This window comes from Polistes dominula, unplaced genomic scaffold (assembly GCF_049000335.1).
Source record: "Polistes dominula isolate Pdom_NZ unplaced genomic scaffold, Pdom_raw_medaka contig_29, whole genome shotgun sequence".
In the NCBI taxonomy this organism is placed as follows: domain Eukaryota; kingdom Metazoa; phylum Arthropoda; class Insecta; order Hymenoptera; family Vespidae; genus Polistes; species Polistes dominula.
Window position 1 is genome coordinate 1,607,400 of NW_028300865.1, and position 16,948 is coordinate 1,624,347.

Consider the following 16,948-nt stretch of genomic DNA (forward strand, 5'->3'; position numbering starts at 1 on the left):
TAGATAATCATATTACGTTTTATTATAAAAATTATACACATTAATGACGAATTTTTATATATTTATGAAATATTATATATAGAAGTAATGCAGCAAGATGTTATGCAAAAGTTAAAATTTTTCAAATTTTCGCGCTAAATTTGAGAATGCGCAAAAGTTGTTGCGCATAAGATTAAAATGAAAACTCGCCATAGCTTGCACTCCCCACTTTTATAAAACGATTGTGCTACTTGTATATCGACTCGAGTGTACTTTCGCTGCATATACTGCCACGAATGTAATTTTTGTCTATTAATCATTCCATTAAAAATTATAATTAAATTATATATTTTTATTATTTATATTTTGCATTCATTATAACCTAATGTGTACAAGTGATAAAATATTGTATAATTCAACTATGGCATTTGAACAGACACGCCGAAATCGATAACGACCAATTATAATTTTTTTTCTTTTTTCATTATTATAACTTGTCATAAAAAAAATCAAAAATGGCAAATAGAAAATCTTCGCCCAATTCAAAAAATACAGATGATCATAGCGTTGAGGTAAGATATTTATAATTTGTCAATCTTCTTTCAAGTAAGTTATATCTTACAAGTTTTGTTATTGTCTATATAATAATAATACGAATTTTATAAATGTAAAGATTTTATTTTAATATAAAAACATTTTTAATTTCATTCAAATATTTTCTATTTTATCTATTTATAAATGAATAAATTTATTTCTTTTTTTTCTATTTATAGATATAATTTAAAAATAACACAAGTATAATTTTTACATATACTTTTATATATTTTGTTTGTTTGAATTTTATTCAATATTTCTAATGAATGTAAATAATAATTTACTTTTGTATTTAACAGACGCTGGCAGAGGTGTTCCGATGTTTTATTTGTATGGAAAAATTACGAGATGCACATCTTTGTCCTCATTGTAGTAAATTATGCTGTTATAGATGTATAAGACGATGGCTAACTGAACAACGCTCACAGTGTCCTCATTGTCGAGCCTCTCTTCATTTACATGAACTTGTAAATTGTCGATGGGTTGAAGAAGTTACCCAACAACTTGATACATTACAAGCTGTCGCTATATCTAATTCACGTTATGACGATTCTAATCGTGATAGGTAACACATTTATTTGTTGATAATTCTATAAATATTAAAATAAATTCAAGTAATATTTTAAAGATAATTTTATTCATTTTTAGATGTACAATACATCAAGAAAAATTATCTGTATTCTGTTGGACATGTCGTCGTTGTATTTGTCATCAATGTGCATTGTGGGGTGGAACACATTCAGGACATACATTCAAACCTTTAGAAGAAGTTTATGAACAACATGTAAATCAAATAAAATTAGAAATAAGGCAATTGAAACGAAGACTCCTTCAATTAATCAGTCTTGTTCAAGAAGTAGTATGTATCTAATTAAAAACAATCAAATATACATATATATATATAGATTAATAAATAATGAAAATATATATATTTTATTCTTATATACACTAGGAAAGAAATGTTGAATCAGTGAGAGCTGCAAAGGATGAAAGAGTAAGAGAAATTAGAAATGCAGTAGAACTAATGATTGTTCGTTTGGATTCTCAATTAAAAGCAAAATTGTTAACTCTGATGGGTCAAAAGAATTCTTTAACTTTGGAAACAGAACAATTAGAAATATTATTACAAGAAGTAGAACATCAGTTGCATACGTATACTCGGTCAGAACTTATAGCCAAAAGTGTTGACTTGTCTAGAATGATTTATCAAGTTTGGAAAAAACCAATAACAAATTTTGTTACTACACCTGTTCCTGCTGATTTTCATAGGTACATGGAATATTTAAATATAAAGAATATTATATATAAAAGAAGTCTCTCTCTCTCTTAATATTAATATTATTATTATTATTATAGTGAAATAGTACCAAGATATGACAGTGCCACATTTGCAATGCAAAATTTTACACAATTGCAATTGAAAGCAGACCCAGTGTATTCTGCACCGTTGCATGTTAATGGTTTATGTTGGAGACTTAAAGTATATCCTGATGGTAATGGAGTTGTACGTGGAAATTATTTATCTGTATTTTTAGAACTTACTGCCGGGCTACCTGAAACTTCAAAGTAAGTGTGATCATAATTTGTAATAATATATAAATAATAATTTATATTATTATGATTTATTGTTTCAGATATGAATATAGAGTTGAAATGATACATCAAGGATTGCATGATACAAGTAAAAATATTGTTAGAGAATTTGCTTCGGATTTTAAAATTGGCGAATGCTGGGGATACAACAGATTTTTCAGATTAGATTTACTAGCAACGGAAGGTTATTTAAACACAGAATTGGATACACTTATATTACGGTATGTCTTTTTCTTCTTGTAGATTTTGTAAAATATATCATTGCAATAATTAAAAAGATAATATAAAATATCGTTATATATTTCTTATATATCCGTAATGTATAATTCCAAAGCAGAAATTAGGTTTCAGGTTAGACCACCAACTTTTTACCAACGATGTAGAGATCAACAATGGTATATCAGTCAATTAGTAACTGTTCAAAATCAATACAAGACTCAAATCAATGAACTGAAAGAGGTAATACATAAAAAAATATAGATTATAAATTTATTTATAATGCATTAATTTTAAAATGATCATTACTATTATAAATAAACATCTTAATGTTTTTATATTTATAGAGACTAGCAATTGAAATTTCACGTAATACGGTAACAGCAAGTAGAGCAAATAATGGAATTACAACACCTACATCAACTGCAAATATATTATCTTCAGTTCAACAAAAACAGCCACAAGGTTCAGGAGATTCTACTTTGAATTGTAATTCTGGTTTAACCATTGATACTTATTCAACTGGATTACCAAATACTATATCACAGTAAGTTTTTTTTAAATAAAATATACAGAAGATACATTAATTTATGAAAATATGTTATAGATTTTGATATAAAAATCTTTATTTATTGATTAGATCTATTCCTAATACTTCACCCAATGCTGTTATTAATGAAACAATGCCAGAAGATCAATTAATATCTTTGACTGAATTAGGAGAATTAAAAAATATTCATCCTCCTGTATCATCTTCCACGTTGTCTTCAGTATATTCAAAAACAAATACAAAACAAAATTGTTCTAATAATATTAATATTATTGAAAATGAATCACGTATACCACATACTGCCAATGATGTATCAGTAGGTGATATTCAACCTACAGAAACTAATTCGTCAATACCATCTTATTCTTCTCCAACAACTTTAAATCAACAACCATTAAATATTTCATCAAGTAGTAGTAGCAGTGATAGTGGAGTAAGTTTACTATATATAGAATTAATATGTATTATTTTCTTATATTTATTTATAGTTGATATTTCACTTGTTATAGGAATTAAGTGAGCACGATATATATATAGCTGAATGTGAGAATACTGAACGCACACTGACATTATTGGAGGATAATTCTAATGATGAAAATGATGTTGACGATGAAACTATGTCAGGTATCAAACTACATCATATTTCATAGTATATATATATATATATATATATATATATACTATATATATCAGTAATAGATATCTTTTCCTGTAGATTATGTATTTCGAATTTAAAATCAATTTTTCATCATGTAAATAATATATTCCAAATTAATTTGCATTTAAAAATATAATTAATAAATTAGGTACAAGTACAAATAGGGGTCTACCTTTAGAAGAGGATCTCAAATTTATTTGGCAAGAAAAAATACTTGATAAAGATATATCAAATAAAAAAAACCAACAAGAATGAATAACATAATGAAGAATTTATAAGAAAGACAAAAATTCTTCTTACGATTAATACTCCAAAATAACATTTTTTTCTAAATTTTTTAAAAATAGTACAAATTAAATAAGAATAATTTTAATATACGTATATATATATATACATATATATAAAATAATTGTCGTATAAATTAATATTGTATGTGACAATAAAGTTTACTCGGTTAATATTTTAAATTGATATGTGCATAAAATCAAATTATTATTTATGTATACATATATTTTCTTTGTTTTCAAACGTTTTCTATTTAGTTAAGTTAAAAGAATTACAAGTATAAATTAATTTTCATAATTATATATATATATATATATATATATATATTTTTATTTTTAAGGTGAAAATGATATAGAAGTAGCAGAATCATTAGCACCATGGATGAAAAATAAACAAAGAATAAGGGAACAAAGTGGTGGTAGAGATGCAATTGCAGAAACGTACAGGTATAAAGAATTACTTTTTATAATTGAAGATTATAAATTTCTTATTTTATTATTGATCTAATATGAGATTAAATTTTTGTTATGGAAACAAATATAAAGTGAACTAAGAAGCAATGAAAGTTTAGAAGACGAAATAATGCTACTTCATCTATTTGATTATCAAGATCGAACGTCTGGCTGGACTTCTTTATCTTTTAATAAACGTACATCTGATACGTCAGATTCTAGAAGCTCAATAAGCAGTATTAAATTACAAAATTCAAGTCCTTTACATCACAGTGGTGTATTATCCACACATCCATCAGGATATGCACACAAACATCGTGAACTCGAATCATGTAGTAAACAAACATTCCCTGATAAACATTCGAATTATGTAATGCAATCACCTCAAAAAGTTAGCAATAGTAAGATTAAACTTGATCAAGTTTCAAATAGTTATCAACAGAAAATGTTTGGTATGTCAAATTGTGGAGATTATGTAATACGATCTGAACCTGCAACACGTTCAAATTCTTTAGATTGTGAAAAGGATCTTTCCAAAATGTCTATCTTTAATAAATTTAATTATGAAGTGGAAACAGTTAGACCATCAGATTTGATAGCACCAAATGGTAAATAATACGCAACATTTACAAAATTATTAATATCAAAATAATAAGTTTATATTTTCAAAATAACAATCATATATTAAAATATTAATATTATTATTGTATAAATAATTAATATAATATTTTAGTAATCTTGGATAGTAACGCAATTGTATCAAAGCATTTACTGTCTCGTCGACAATCTTCGCCAGTTTCTCCTGCAAATAGTTCATTAAACAGCGAAAGTAGTAAAACGTTCAATTTTGAAAGACTGATTGAGTCTATTCCATTATCTCCAATATCAAATTCATCTAAATTAAGGTAAAACTAATATTTTGTTGTTGTTAACACGTGTCACTATTATAGTTGTTGTTATATTATTTGTTTGTATTATTATTATTATTATTATTATTGAAATAGGAAAAGTAATTCGCAAGAAGGAAAAGATAACAATTGTACAAGTATGAAAATTCCTGCACTTTCATCAGTTCATGAAAATATCTTATTACCAATTAATAATGCAGTAGGAACTGATACTATATCAAATCATAATAATTATAGTTGGGCTCCTGCATTATATCCTCATAAACATGGTATATGCGATTTTATAATAATTTTTATTAATATTGTTATATAAATAACAAAACTAATGTCTGTTGTTCTTTTTTTTTTTTTATTATAGTTCAACAAAATGTTACAGACACTATTGTACAAGGTACATCAAATGAAAAATTGGAGAAAAGTAATCGTGATAAGTAATTGAAATTTTTTTAAAGTACTAATTTCGTTTCATACTTTTTTAATTTATTATATATATATATATATATATATTTATATTTATATATATACATTATGATGTATTAAATAACTTTTCTTTTTTTAGCACCACTATGCAGTAATCCTGGCAAAAAGTTCTTTTTATTTACATCAGACATCTTTTATTTTAATGATCAAATTGTTAAATAAGATGATGATGTCATGTTGTGATTGTGATTAATCAGTAATTATTACATTCTTTGTACACATTTTATCTATTGTTCATAATATAATCAATAGCTGTTCAAATACAGCTCTTACGACGAATTTTTAATATCCCCCTTTTTTCTTTTTGGTTTCCTATTAATTTATTTAACTGATAGAATATAAAACAAATATTATGTGTTCGTATATATATATATATATATATATAAATAAAAAGTAAGTAAAAAAAAATAAAACTATCGAGACATTGATACTCTTATAATAATCTTTTTACAGCATCAGATCAAATGATACAAATTTAAAAGTATTGAGTTTAAATGCATTATAAAAGAAAAACTACACACACAAATGAGACATTTAAAATATAAATTAAAAAAAAAATAAATAAAAAATTGAGTTTATTTATAAACATATATTATTATTTTATAAAAATTTAAAATAGATTCAAATAAAATTAGGAAGAGAAAGTTTGGGGAAAGGTGATATGGCACGTAAATATCGGTATAGTAAAACTATTATCAAGTAGATATCACAATTCATTTTTCAGTATTTTTCCTTTAGGAGTAGTACTAGTATTTTGTACAATTCGCATAATTTTTGTTTTATTAGAAACAATTTTACTATCTAATTCTAATATCCTAAGAATTCTATAATATTTTCTATATTTTTTTCGGATCATATGAACAATATGTTGATCTTCAGCAAGATCAATGGTTGATCCCAATAATAAATGAATATACCTAATATGTTCTAATTTCAATAAAATAATATTTTTCTTATTTCTAGCAGTTCTTAGATCAATGAAATTTAAATGTCGTCTTAATTTTCTATAATCACATAGAAGCTGTTCGATTATTTCTAAACACAGCCAACGTATGCGAATGATACATTTGTCTGGTGGATCGGTAGCACTTAACAAACAAATATTTGTTAAAGCTTCGACACGTGAATCACCATCTAAATTTGCTAATACGTAATTAAGTAAATTTGGAATGTTAATTGGTAAAGAAAATGGGAATACTGTACTGTCTTCTTTCCTGAAAAAAAAAAATAATAAATAAATATCTCAATCAGATAATTATTATAATAATATTAATTTTGTTATGAAATACATTTTCATTACCTTTTTGCTGGAAAAAATAAAATAGATGGAAAATGATTCATACTATATTCCCATGGTAAATCATTATTGTCTCCATCTATGCGTACAAATGTAAGATGATCCATTGCAGACAAATAATGTGCTACCATTAAATAAACATAAGATATTGCATTACAAAATGCACAATATGGAGAATAATACATTATAACCACATCCTATTAAAAAAAAAAAAAAACATTTCAAATAATATAATATATATTTATACATATATGTGTATTATTTAATTCTTTAGATTTAATTTCTATTTACTTTAGTTTTATCCAAGATAGTATTTAAAAATGTTTCACTTGTTAAATCTGGTATACACATTTTCAATGTATTTTTTGGATCACATCTAATCTTGGTCTTAAATTTGTGTACAAAGCCACGTGAATTATCAGATCGTAATGTACGTTGTAAAAAACCTTGAGTATAATTATTTATAAATTCTATAACAGCATGTCTATTAAAATCTGTTTGCATAACGTATTCACTTTCTTGCTGAAATTATATAAATAATATTATACTATTTAAATATAATAACAAATAAATAAATACGAGAGAACAAACAAACAAACAAATATACTTACAGCAACATCTAAAATGATAGCAGCAGTTTTATCTTTTCTTTTCAAAACATCAATTCCTAAGCCTTCAGCAAAATGAAAATAATGTAAACTATCAATTGCTATGAAAGATAATGTCCTATTTATATTGCACAAAGATTTGATGAAACTTATGTTAGATTGATTGAAAGAAACTTGAGGAAATATTGGTTTGTGATATTTATGTCCTGTAAACCATCTTTTACAGTCTTCTTTTAACAAATGATGTTTTATCGCAGTAGGAGATTGTTGATCATTTTCATCAGACTGTGATGATTTATACTCTGAACTAAAATATAAATATAATTAATTAATTAATATTATATTATTATTATTAAGTTATATTTTCTGTAAAATTGACTGTACCTTTTAACATTCACACTTTCATCTAAATTTATTGAAATATGATCTTGATTGCAACAAAATTCTTGTTCAGTTTGAGTACTTTCAGATATTGGTATTTTAAAAATATCTATTTCTTTACATACATAAACATTTTGTTCATTAATAGTAGTACATACAGCTAATTCTTTATCAAACGAATTTAATGTTTGCTTTTTACATAAAGAACATTTATTCATAAAAACATTTGCACAACAGCTATTATTAATCCACTGTTGTACAGAAACACTGATCGTAGGCTCATGTTTTTTCATTTCATGTTCACTTAAAAGATTGTTACATTGATCATTTTGTTTCATGTAACGAGACATTGATGTATAACGTTTGTATTGTAGACCCAAAATAATATCTTTCACTGAAAGATTATTCGCACAATTATAGTATTGTAATCCAATTTCTCTAATCTAAAAAATTATTATAAAAATAAATCAATGTATAATATACAAAATATATCATTATTTTCAAGAAATAATATATTATTGTATAAATAATGAACAATATTTATAACATACCAGATCATAATTATAATTTTCATAATGCAAAGGATTACGTGGTGTAAATAAAAAAAATACAGGTCCTTCTTTAAGATATGGTGCAAGAGTAAGAGATTTCATTCCAGGTGGTTGAAGCCATAATGTTGGTTGATGAATTGAACTGGTTATCCAATTCAATATATTTTCTGACGTCCATTCTTTATCATCTGGATAGTTCTAAATGTTAAAATTACTTTTTTTGTTTTTTTCTTTTACAATTGTTTATAAAACAAAATAATATATATATATATAACAAGATCAAATACATTAATTAATAGTTGTTATCATTTACCAAAGTTTCATTCCACATAAATAAAGATGCAGTAGGTGTTTTAGTAATTTCATAATTGGATTGACTAGATAATGCATTTGTTACAACAGCAAATGCATGTTCTCTGTTAGGATCCCTTTCTAATGATCTTATAGCAGCTTTATAAAATTCTTTATAACCTGGACTGTTAGCCAATCCGGTAAAATTAAAATAACCTACAATTACAGCCTGCAATGAATATAAATAGAGTACAATCAAACAAATAATTAATTTTGTTACAATTAGACAAATGTTTATCAACTTACATCATAAGTAACAAGCAATTGTTTTATTGATTTTTTATTTGTTATCCTAATAATTGGATTTATAAATGCATGAAGAAATCGTATCATGTATGGTGCAGTACGTATACCTCTATACAGTATACCTGAATCTCTTGCAGGATAAAGTATCAGAACTGGATAACTTTGAATTTTATTATATTGCGTTCTACATTCAGAATTTGGATGCCAACAATTAATGGCAGTAAAAAATATCTGAAAAAAGATATCATTTAATAAAACAAAATGAATGAGATATTAAATGTATGTAATAATGAAGGATTATATTTATGAACTTTTTATACCTGTGGATAATAATATTCAGCTACTTTTTCAAATTCATCTCGTACCAATTGACTTTCTGCATCCCATGGTGCATAATACATAACAAAACTAAATTCTATATCTGTGACTCTGTCTATCATAGCACTTAAGTGACCTTTGTAAAAATCTAAAACGATGGAACTTTGATTGAAAAATGGTCTTGCCGATGGTGGTTTAGATATTCTTGGTGGTCTGTAAATAATATTAATATGTTATTTATTTAAATAAAAATATTTTATAACTTTTGTCAATTAAAGTATATATATTACAAATTTAAAAAGAGGTACACGTGACAATTAATATTACAAAAAGAAAAAAACTAATATCATCAAAGGTTATAAAAGTAATATAAAATAATCATAAACATTAAAACACAACCTAAAACTTACGAGCTGTGTAATGCAGCTAATGCAGTGAACATGACAGCAAGAATAAAACATATTATTTCTGTAGCATAAGAAAACATTTTGTTAGCCAATTTTTGTTCAATCGTTGCACTTTGCTTTGATTCTTTGGCCACGTCGTTACTTCCTGAATCCGGTATAGTTGAGCGCAAGTTATCAGCATTTCTCAACGGGCTTATTTCGCGCGGTTCACTTGACATTATCCGTTAAACCAAAAAACGTAAATTAAAGAACGAAATAGCGTTTATTCACGCTCATAACACACTTATCATTTTACTATGTGAATATCTATCACAGAAAGTAACAACTGATTTAATTAAGAAAGATTAGGCGGGCTTTCTTTACGACTTATTCTGGCTTTCTATACGTATAGGTATATTAACAAAGCGGAAACAGCTGATCACTTGACAACATATTAAAAAGATGTCTAAATCTACAATAAATGTAATCATATAATCATGAATACTTCAATCAAATTTTTATCATCAATTCTAGACTATACATATTTTTTTTTTATAAATAATGATTGTATTTATTCATTGGTTTAACTATTATTACATTATACTTAATACATTACAATTAAGTTTTGTAACATAAACAGTAACTACTACTTGCTTTGACATTAATGTTAAAAGTACACGATTCTTCTCCTAGATGGTGCCACTGATGCAATCTACTATACCGACAAGAAAAATATAACATTAAATTTTACATAATTATTAACATTTTTAACAACATTTAGATAATTAACGTATTTTATAGAATCCTAGAAATAGTGCGATGTAATATATTAATTTTTTTTATTTTTATTTATAGACACAAAATTATTATTTGAATATTCGACATAGTATAATGTTCTATATAGTTAATGCATGAAATATATGTTATTTTTTTAATTGTAAATAATAAATTATTATAATTTATATTCTAGACATTTTTTTTTATAGACTTTTAGAAATAATATAAAAATTATAAAATTTAATAAAAGATATCTTAATAACTAGAAAAAATATTCATGAATATATATTAAATGTCATCCTCGAATTAACATTTTGACATTTTTTTGTAATTCCCATTAGGGATTCAAATATTCTGGTCTTCAAGATCGATCTCTCCCGTCACAAAATTACGAAAATTGTATTAGGAGCACATGATGATATAAGAGGTAGCACGAATGAGGTAAACTCGGTCGGTAAATTTATTTCAGATCCGATGATAAGTTACCATCTAAAAATTACCATCTGAACATATGTCTGATAGTATATATTTTTTCTCGTAGATGTCGTCAAGTAACTACTTTTTTTTATAGATTTAGTTATTAGTTTCATTACTAGATGGAGTCACAATTTTAAAAAAACTGTCAATAAATTCGTCGGTATAATAGATTTCATCAAATAGCACTATCTAGGAGTAAAATCGAGTACTTTTAACATTAATACCCAATTTCATCTAACATCTAGATTTTTTCTATGGCTGTGTTGTTTTAGCGTTGCGTTAACCGTGGTTCCTATTAATTCCAGGTTATGTTTCATCAAACTTTTGAATTATTGAGGGAAACATGTCTTTTACGGGCATTAATTACTTGAAATGATTCAGATTTAAACATTATAATATATAAACTGTATTTTCTTATAATTGTTTATTTAATACAAAAAGATGAAATTAGTTAAACCTAATTGGGTCACGCACGATGGTTTGTTATATTTAATATTTTATTCTTTGTTATGTCCTGTGTGTTAAATAAATAAAATTAATGAACGTTTTTAAATGTCTTATAGGATATTCAATATTTTCCGTTGACATACACCCAGATGGTAAAAGATTTGCTACAGGAGGCCAAGGTATTTCATTTAAATATTTAATTATCTTAATTATTGTACAATATTATTATATTACAAAATAATGTTAATAATTTCAGGTGGTGATTCTGGCAGAGTTGTCATATGGAATATGGAACCTGTTGTGAACGAATCAGCCGAATTGGATCCAAATGTGTCAAAAATATTATGTCAGCTGGATAATCATCTTGGTATATATTTATAGTTATTAAAAATCATTTTAATTATTATTACAATTTTTAATTTATATATATATATTTCTTTTTTTCTAGCATGTGTCAATTGTGTCAGATGGAGTAATAATGGTTTACTAGCATCCGGTGGTGTAGACAAACTTATTATGATATGGAGACTGTCTGGTGGTTCCGGTGGAAGTTCTTTATTTGGAGGAAAAGCTAGCGTAGAAACATGGCGATGTATAGCTACATTAAGATCCCACGAAGCCGATGTTTTGGATCTTGCATGGGCTCCTCATAGTCCATGGCTGGCTTCAGCTTCTGTAGATAATAGTGTAATTGTATGGGATGCATCGAAATTTCCTGCCATTGTGGCTGTTTTGAAAGGTCATACAGGTTTTGTCAAAGGCATTACTTGGGATCCTGTTGGAAAATATTTGGCATCGCAATCAGATGACAAAACATTGAGAGTATGGCGTACTACAGATTGGACAGAGGAAGCATTAATTTCTGAACCGTTTGATGAATGTGGTGGAACGACTCATGTTTTAAGATTATCCTGGAGTCCAGATGGTCAATACTTGGTTTCAGCTCATGCGATGAATGGTGGTGGACCTACAGCACAAATAATTGAAAGAGATGGTTGGACGCAAGACAAAGATTTTGTTGGTCATAGGAAAGCTGTTACTTGTGTCGTATGTAATTTGATTATATTATTTTTTATAAATTAATTATTAATCAAATAATCATATAATATACGTTTCTCTATGTATTTTACAGAGATTTAATGGAAACATTTTACAAAAGAAACAGTCAGGCTCTTCTAAACCACAACAATATTGTTGTGTTGCTATAGGTTCTCGTGATCGTTCATTATCAGTGTGGCTAACGTCTCTTAAAAGGCCTTTAGTTGTGATTCGTGAATTGTTTACTCATTCTGTTTTGGATGCAAGTTGGTCTCCCTGTGGTCTCAGACTTGCAGCTTGTTCTTGGGATGGATCTGTTGTATTTATTGAATTTACTCAACAAGAACTTGGACAACCTTTGGATCCTGCTGAACAAGTTTGTTATTTATAATCATTATTATTGTTGTCACTGTATATTACTTTATATTATATTATTTATGTATAATCATACAGAGTAGTCTCCATGAACGTTTATATGGAAAACCATTAGTCCAAGGAGGTTGTATGGTGATGGAAGCTCCTGAATTATTAAATTTGAAACCACCTGCACCTCCTACTCAACAGCCAGTTCAATCTACAACAAATTCAGTTCCAGCACCTTTAAATACTTCAACTACACCTGCTAAAGGTCCCATTAATAAACAAATTGAAACTAGAACATCTGATGGTAAAAGAAGAATTACTCCAATGTTCATACCACCACCTCCTGATATAATGTTAGTTCATGTTCAATTTATCATATAATATGTTAATGTAAAAGTAATTAGAAATTATTGATGAAATTAATAAATTTTAGGGATACAGCAATAAATGGTGGAACAACAGTACCAACGTTTACAAGTAAACCTCAAACAAAAAGTTCTATTGTAATAGAAAAACGTAACGATGTTGTTACACCTAATGTTACATCTTCTGTGAATTCTGCTATCATAAATACACCAGCTTCGTCATTAACTTTAAAACGACGAGAACAAAGTACTCCGAAGTTACATCATTTATCACCAAATAAAAAATTAAAAATTTTGTCTGAAAAAGGTGCAGGACAAATTGTTCTTCCTGCATTAAAACCGTCCACTTCATTATCTCAACAAGCTGGTCATCATGCAGTTACTATCAGTAATAATCAAGGTTTAGCACATTTACAAGTATTTAGAGGTACAGATTCCGAACCAACTTGGGATCTTTATTTGGGTTACAATGCTGTGGCACTTGCTGCCTCTTCAGCTGTTATAGCTGTTGGTTTAGAAGATGGTAGTTTACATACTTTTCATCCAATCAAGGGATCTCGATTTGCACCTCCTTTAGCACCACCTGCACCATTAGCAAAAATTCATGCTGTTGGTAATGCGGTAATGTATTTGGATTATATGTTTAATGAAAAAACTTATATATACATATAGAGAGAGAAAATTATATTTTTATATAGAAAATTATTATTAGGTTATGGTTATATCTACTTGTGGTGATGTACGAGTATGGGAAATAGGAAATACGTGTAGAATGATTGTATCAACATCAGCTGCACATTTGGCAGCACCAGGAACGTCGATATTGTCATGTACACTTTACAATGGAATGCCACATTTAGCATTTACAAATGCAAGAGCTTATATTTATCACAAAGAAATGGGTATTTTGATATTATGATACATATAATAACTACTAATAATAATAATAAATGTAGCCACATGTAATTAACTATTTTTTTTAGGAACATGGTTGTTAATTGGAGATAGCCACGATCCAGTATGGCGGTGGTCTTCATTTAATGCATTAAGTTCATCCGGTAGTAGAACCCCACGAGGACCTTTATTTTCTTTACAAGAAGGTTTATTAAGAACTTCTGGAAATGTTTTACCTAATCCTCGATCGGCACACACCGGTCCCAGTATAGTGTCTTACATGGAACAACAATTATTAGCATCTAAAGCACTTGGTAGTGCACAAGAATATGTTCATTGGATAATGGCACTAGTATCATATTTATTAACTCAAGGTATATTTCATGCAATTATTATTGCAATCATTATTTCTATATATATATATGTATATATATATATATATAAGGCGGACCGTAAAGTAATGTTGTTTTCTAACCTTAAATTAGAATAAATATATAATATATTATAAATTATTGTTTCACTTGTAGATGGTTTAGAGAAACGTTTAAGATTGATCTTAGATGATCTCTTGGGTCCAAGTCATACATCAGCATCTAAAAGTACATCATGGGATCCTATGATTCTTGTAAGTTATTTGTTGCTATAGGTACATGGTATTGTTGTTAAATAAATAGTAATAAAATGATATATTTTTTTTTTTTTAATATATAGGGAATCAAAAAACACAAAATTTTGGGTGACGTATTGAATGTCGTTGGTGGTCATCTACGTTGGCAAAGGTTATTTCTTGAATATACAGAACAATTAACGGCATTAAAGAATCAGAGTACATAAAAGTAAGTGAAATATTAAACAATAAATTGTTAGTCAGTGTAATTTTGAAACTGATATATCACATCAGACAAACTTTTATATTTTTATGCAGTGATTTATGCATTTGTACAGTTTTTTATATTGATGTGATAATTAATGCGACGTGATAATCAGTATAAATTTTTCCTATTGATAAAAAGGAATAAATGCAAATTTTCCATAAATAATCAATTTGTTTTTTTTCTCTAAACTGAAGAAGAACTGTGTTTTTATATTAAAATAAGGACAAAAGTGATAATATATGTATTTCGATTGATTAATAAATTGCAACAAGAACTTACAAAAGTATTATTACATTTACAAAAAAATAATAATACAGTTATGAAATGCTGTATAAATTTAATATAGATTGAAAAAATATCATGCAAAATGAGAAGATGAAACTTATAATAAAATAATGAAATATGATATTGGATTGGTGGTAAGAAGGAAAAAAATGATTAAATAAGAATGAAATAAGGATAAGTCAGTATTTATGCATTTAATTAATTTCTCATCATTCTGTGCGTATTTAATCATCACGCATATTCACAAATGATATATTATTTATTTTCTATGATATTAATTAATATCATTCTTAAAGTATTATTAAATAATATTTACAAAGTTTCAGCACAGTTATGATCAATTTGCAGTGAAGTAACAAATTTGAAATATGTAATTTTCTATATTATATTTAACATATACTGTCTTTTTCATATTAGCACCATTATTTATCATAATATTGTATCAAAATCAGATTTCGACATTTCGTGTACCGAATTTGGTATAAACATAAAGTATAAAAATAAAAATTCGGCAAATCTTCCTTAGTTTATCCTACAACAAATATGCATAATAATGTAAATAATCTGCATTTGTATAATCTATGCAGGAATAATACAACAACAAGTAGTACTTCATCATACAGATAGTTCATTTTCTTATGTTTCTATCAAATAAAAGAACATTATATTTTAAGGGAAGCGTTAGTTTGTGGAGTAATCGTGTTGTTGTTGTTCAAATTTCATTTTTGTTTCTTTTGTAATATAAGTTAGATGATGATGTTTATTATCAGTATATATTACTTTTGTTTTTGTAGTTTTTATCATAAATACTATCGTCATCAATACTATAATAGGTCACTGCCTTCCCTTTAAATCCTATATAAATATTTTATTCAAAATACTATTATTATTATTATTATTATATGTCACAAATGTTGCAAATCTTTTCATTGATATTTCATTTATTTGCAACATTTTAAAAAGATCATAATATTATGTAGCCAAAGAATAAATTAAGTCATTGACGTTATACGAAAATTCGCGTGTTACAATGATATATAATATATATACAAATCTTGTTTATATATTTGAAATGATTGCATATAAATATAAATATATATATATATATGCTGTATTTCATATATATTCAAGCGTTTCGCACGTTACGATTGTTAAATCTTATTTTCATTGTTTGTTATCAATGCAGTAGTAATAATAGTAATAGTAGTTTTTACTAATAGTAGACATAAATGAAGTGAAGACATTTTGTTTTTGTTACAAAGGCGGAGGTCCATTTGGATGATAGACCATTAGAGTGAAACTTCGAGCGAGATTGTTAGAGAGCATGCAATTGTAATCTTCTTCTGTTGATGGTATCAATGAAGTTACACCAAGTAACAACAGCATTAATGCTTGTATCGGAAGAGATACACGCAGAACCCTTCCTAGGAAACTAGATCCTCGTCTTGATGCTATTTGACGTCTTTCGTCACCACTGTAACAATTACAGTAAAACAAAAAAGTCAATGATTTAATGAACAATTTAAAACAACAAGAGTTGTTGACAAAGCAAATCAAATATTTGTTAATTGAAA

The 16,948-nt window shown here is 26.6% G+C and overlaps 4 protein-coding genes across 4 annotated transcripts in view; 2 read left to right on the forward strand and 2 right to left on the reverse strand.

Annotated features, from left to right (window-relative positions):
* The first annotated feature begins 202 nt into the window (after positions 1–202).
* Positions 203–5,980, forward strand: LOC107066353 (uncharacterized). Its single transcript, XM_015320897.2, has 16 exons — positions 203–551; positions 873–1,138; positions 1,222–1,432; positions 1,526–1,842; positions 1,930–2,139; positions 2,208–2,387; positions 2,511–2,625; positions 2,730–2,929; positions 3,023–3,365; positions 3,442–3,556; positions 4,216–4,321; positions 4,421–4,935; positions 5,061–5,232; positions 5,332–5,504; positions 5,594–5,666; positions 5,795–5,980. The coding sequence occupies exons 1-16, from the start codon at positions 495–497 to the stop codon at positions 5,808–5,810; spliced, it is 3,069 nt and encodes a 1,022-aa protein (XP_015176383.1). The 5' UTR covers positions 203–494; the 3' UTR covers positions 5,811–5,980.
* Positions 5,981–6,159: 179 nt separating this feature from the next.
* Positions 6,160–10,500, reverse strand: LOC107066354 (thioredoxin domain-containing protein 11). The gene is made up of 10 exons (XM_015320898.2): positions 9,878–10,500; positions 9,470–9,680; positions 9,150–9,380; positions 8,866–9,072; positions 8,553–8,750; positions 8,005–8,444; positions 7,624–7,927; positions 7,304–7,534; positions 7,016–7,209; positions 6,160–6,929 (listed from the first exon to the last, which is right to left on the reverse strand). Exons 1-10 carry the CDS (start codon positions 10,090–10,092, stop codon positions 6,422–6,424), a joined length of 2,739 nt encoding a protein of 912 aa, XP_015176384.2. The 5' UTR covers positions 10,093–10,500; the 3' UTR covers positions 6,160–6,421.
* Positions 10,501–11,349: 849 nt separating this feature from the next.
* On the forward strand, positions 11,350–15,978 carry Hira (histone cell cycle regulator-like protein). The gene is made up of 11 exons (XM_015320899.2): positions 11,350–11,585; positions 11,671–11,733; positions 11,811–11,921; positions 12,003–12,601; positions 12,687–12,968; positions 13,046–13,308; positions 13,389–13,941; positions 14,033–14,222; positions 14,304–14,588; positions 14,742–14,839; positions 14,926–15,978. Exons 1-11 carry the CDS (start codon positions 11,549–11,551, stop codon positions 15,046–15,048), a joined length of 2,604 nt encoding a protein of 867 aa, XP_015176385.1. The 5' UTR covers positions 11,350–11,548; the 3' UTR covers positions 15,049–15,978.
* Positions 15,544–16,948, reverse strand: part of LOC107066352 (Muscle-specific protein 300 kDa) — a 63,121-nt gene continuing 61,716 nt past the window's right edge. Inside the window, 1 exon segment of the mRNA XM_089174160.1 lies at positions 15,544–16,848. Within this exon segment, the coding sequence (XP_089030286.1) occupies positions 16,629–16,848 (220 nt within the window). The 3' untranslated portion in view covers positions 15,544–16,628.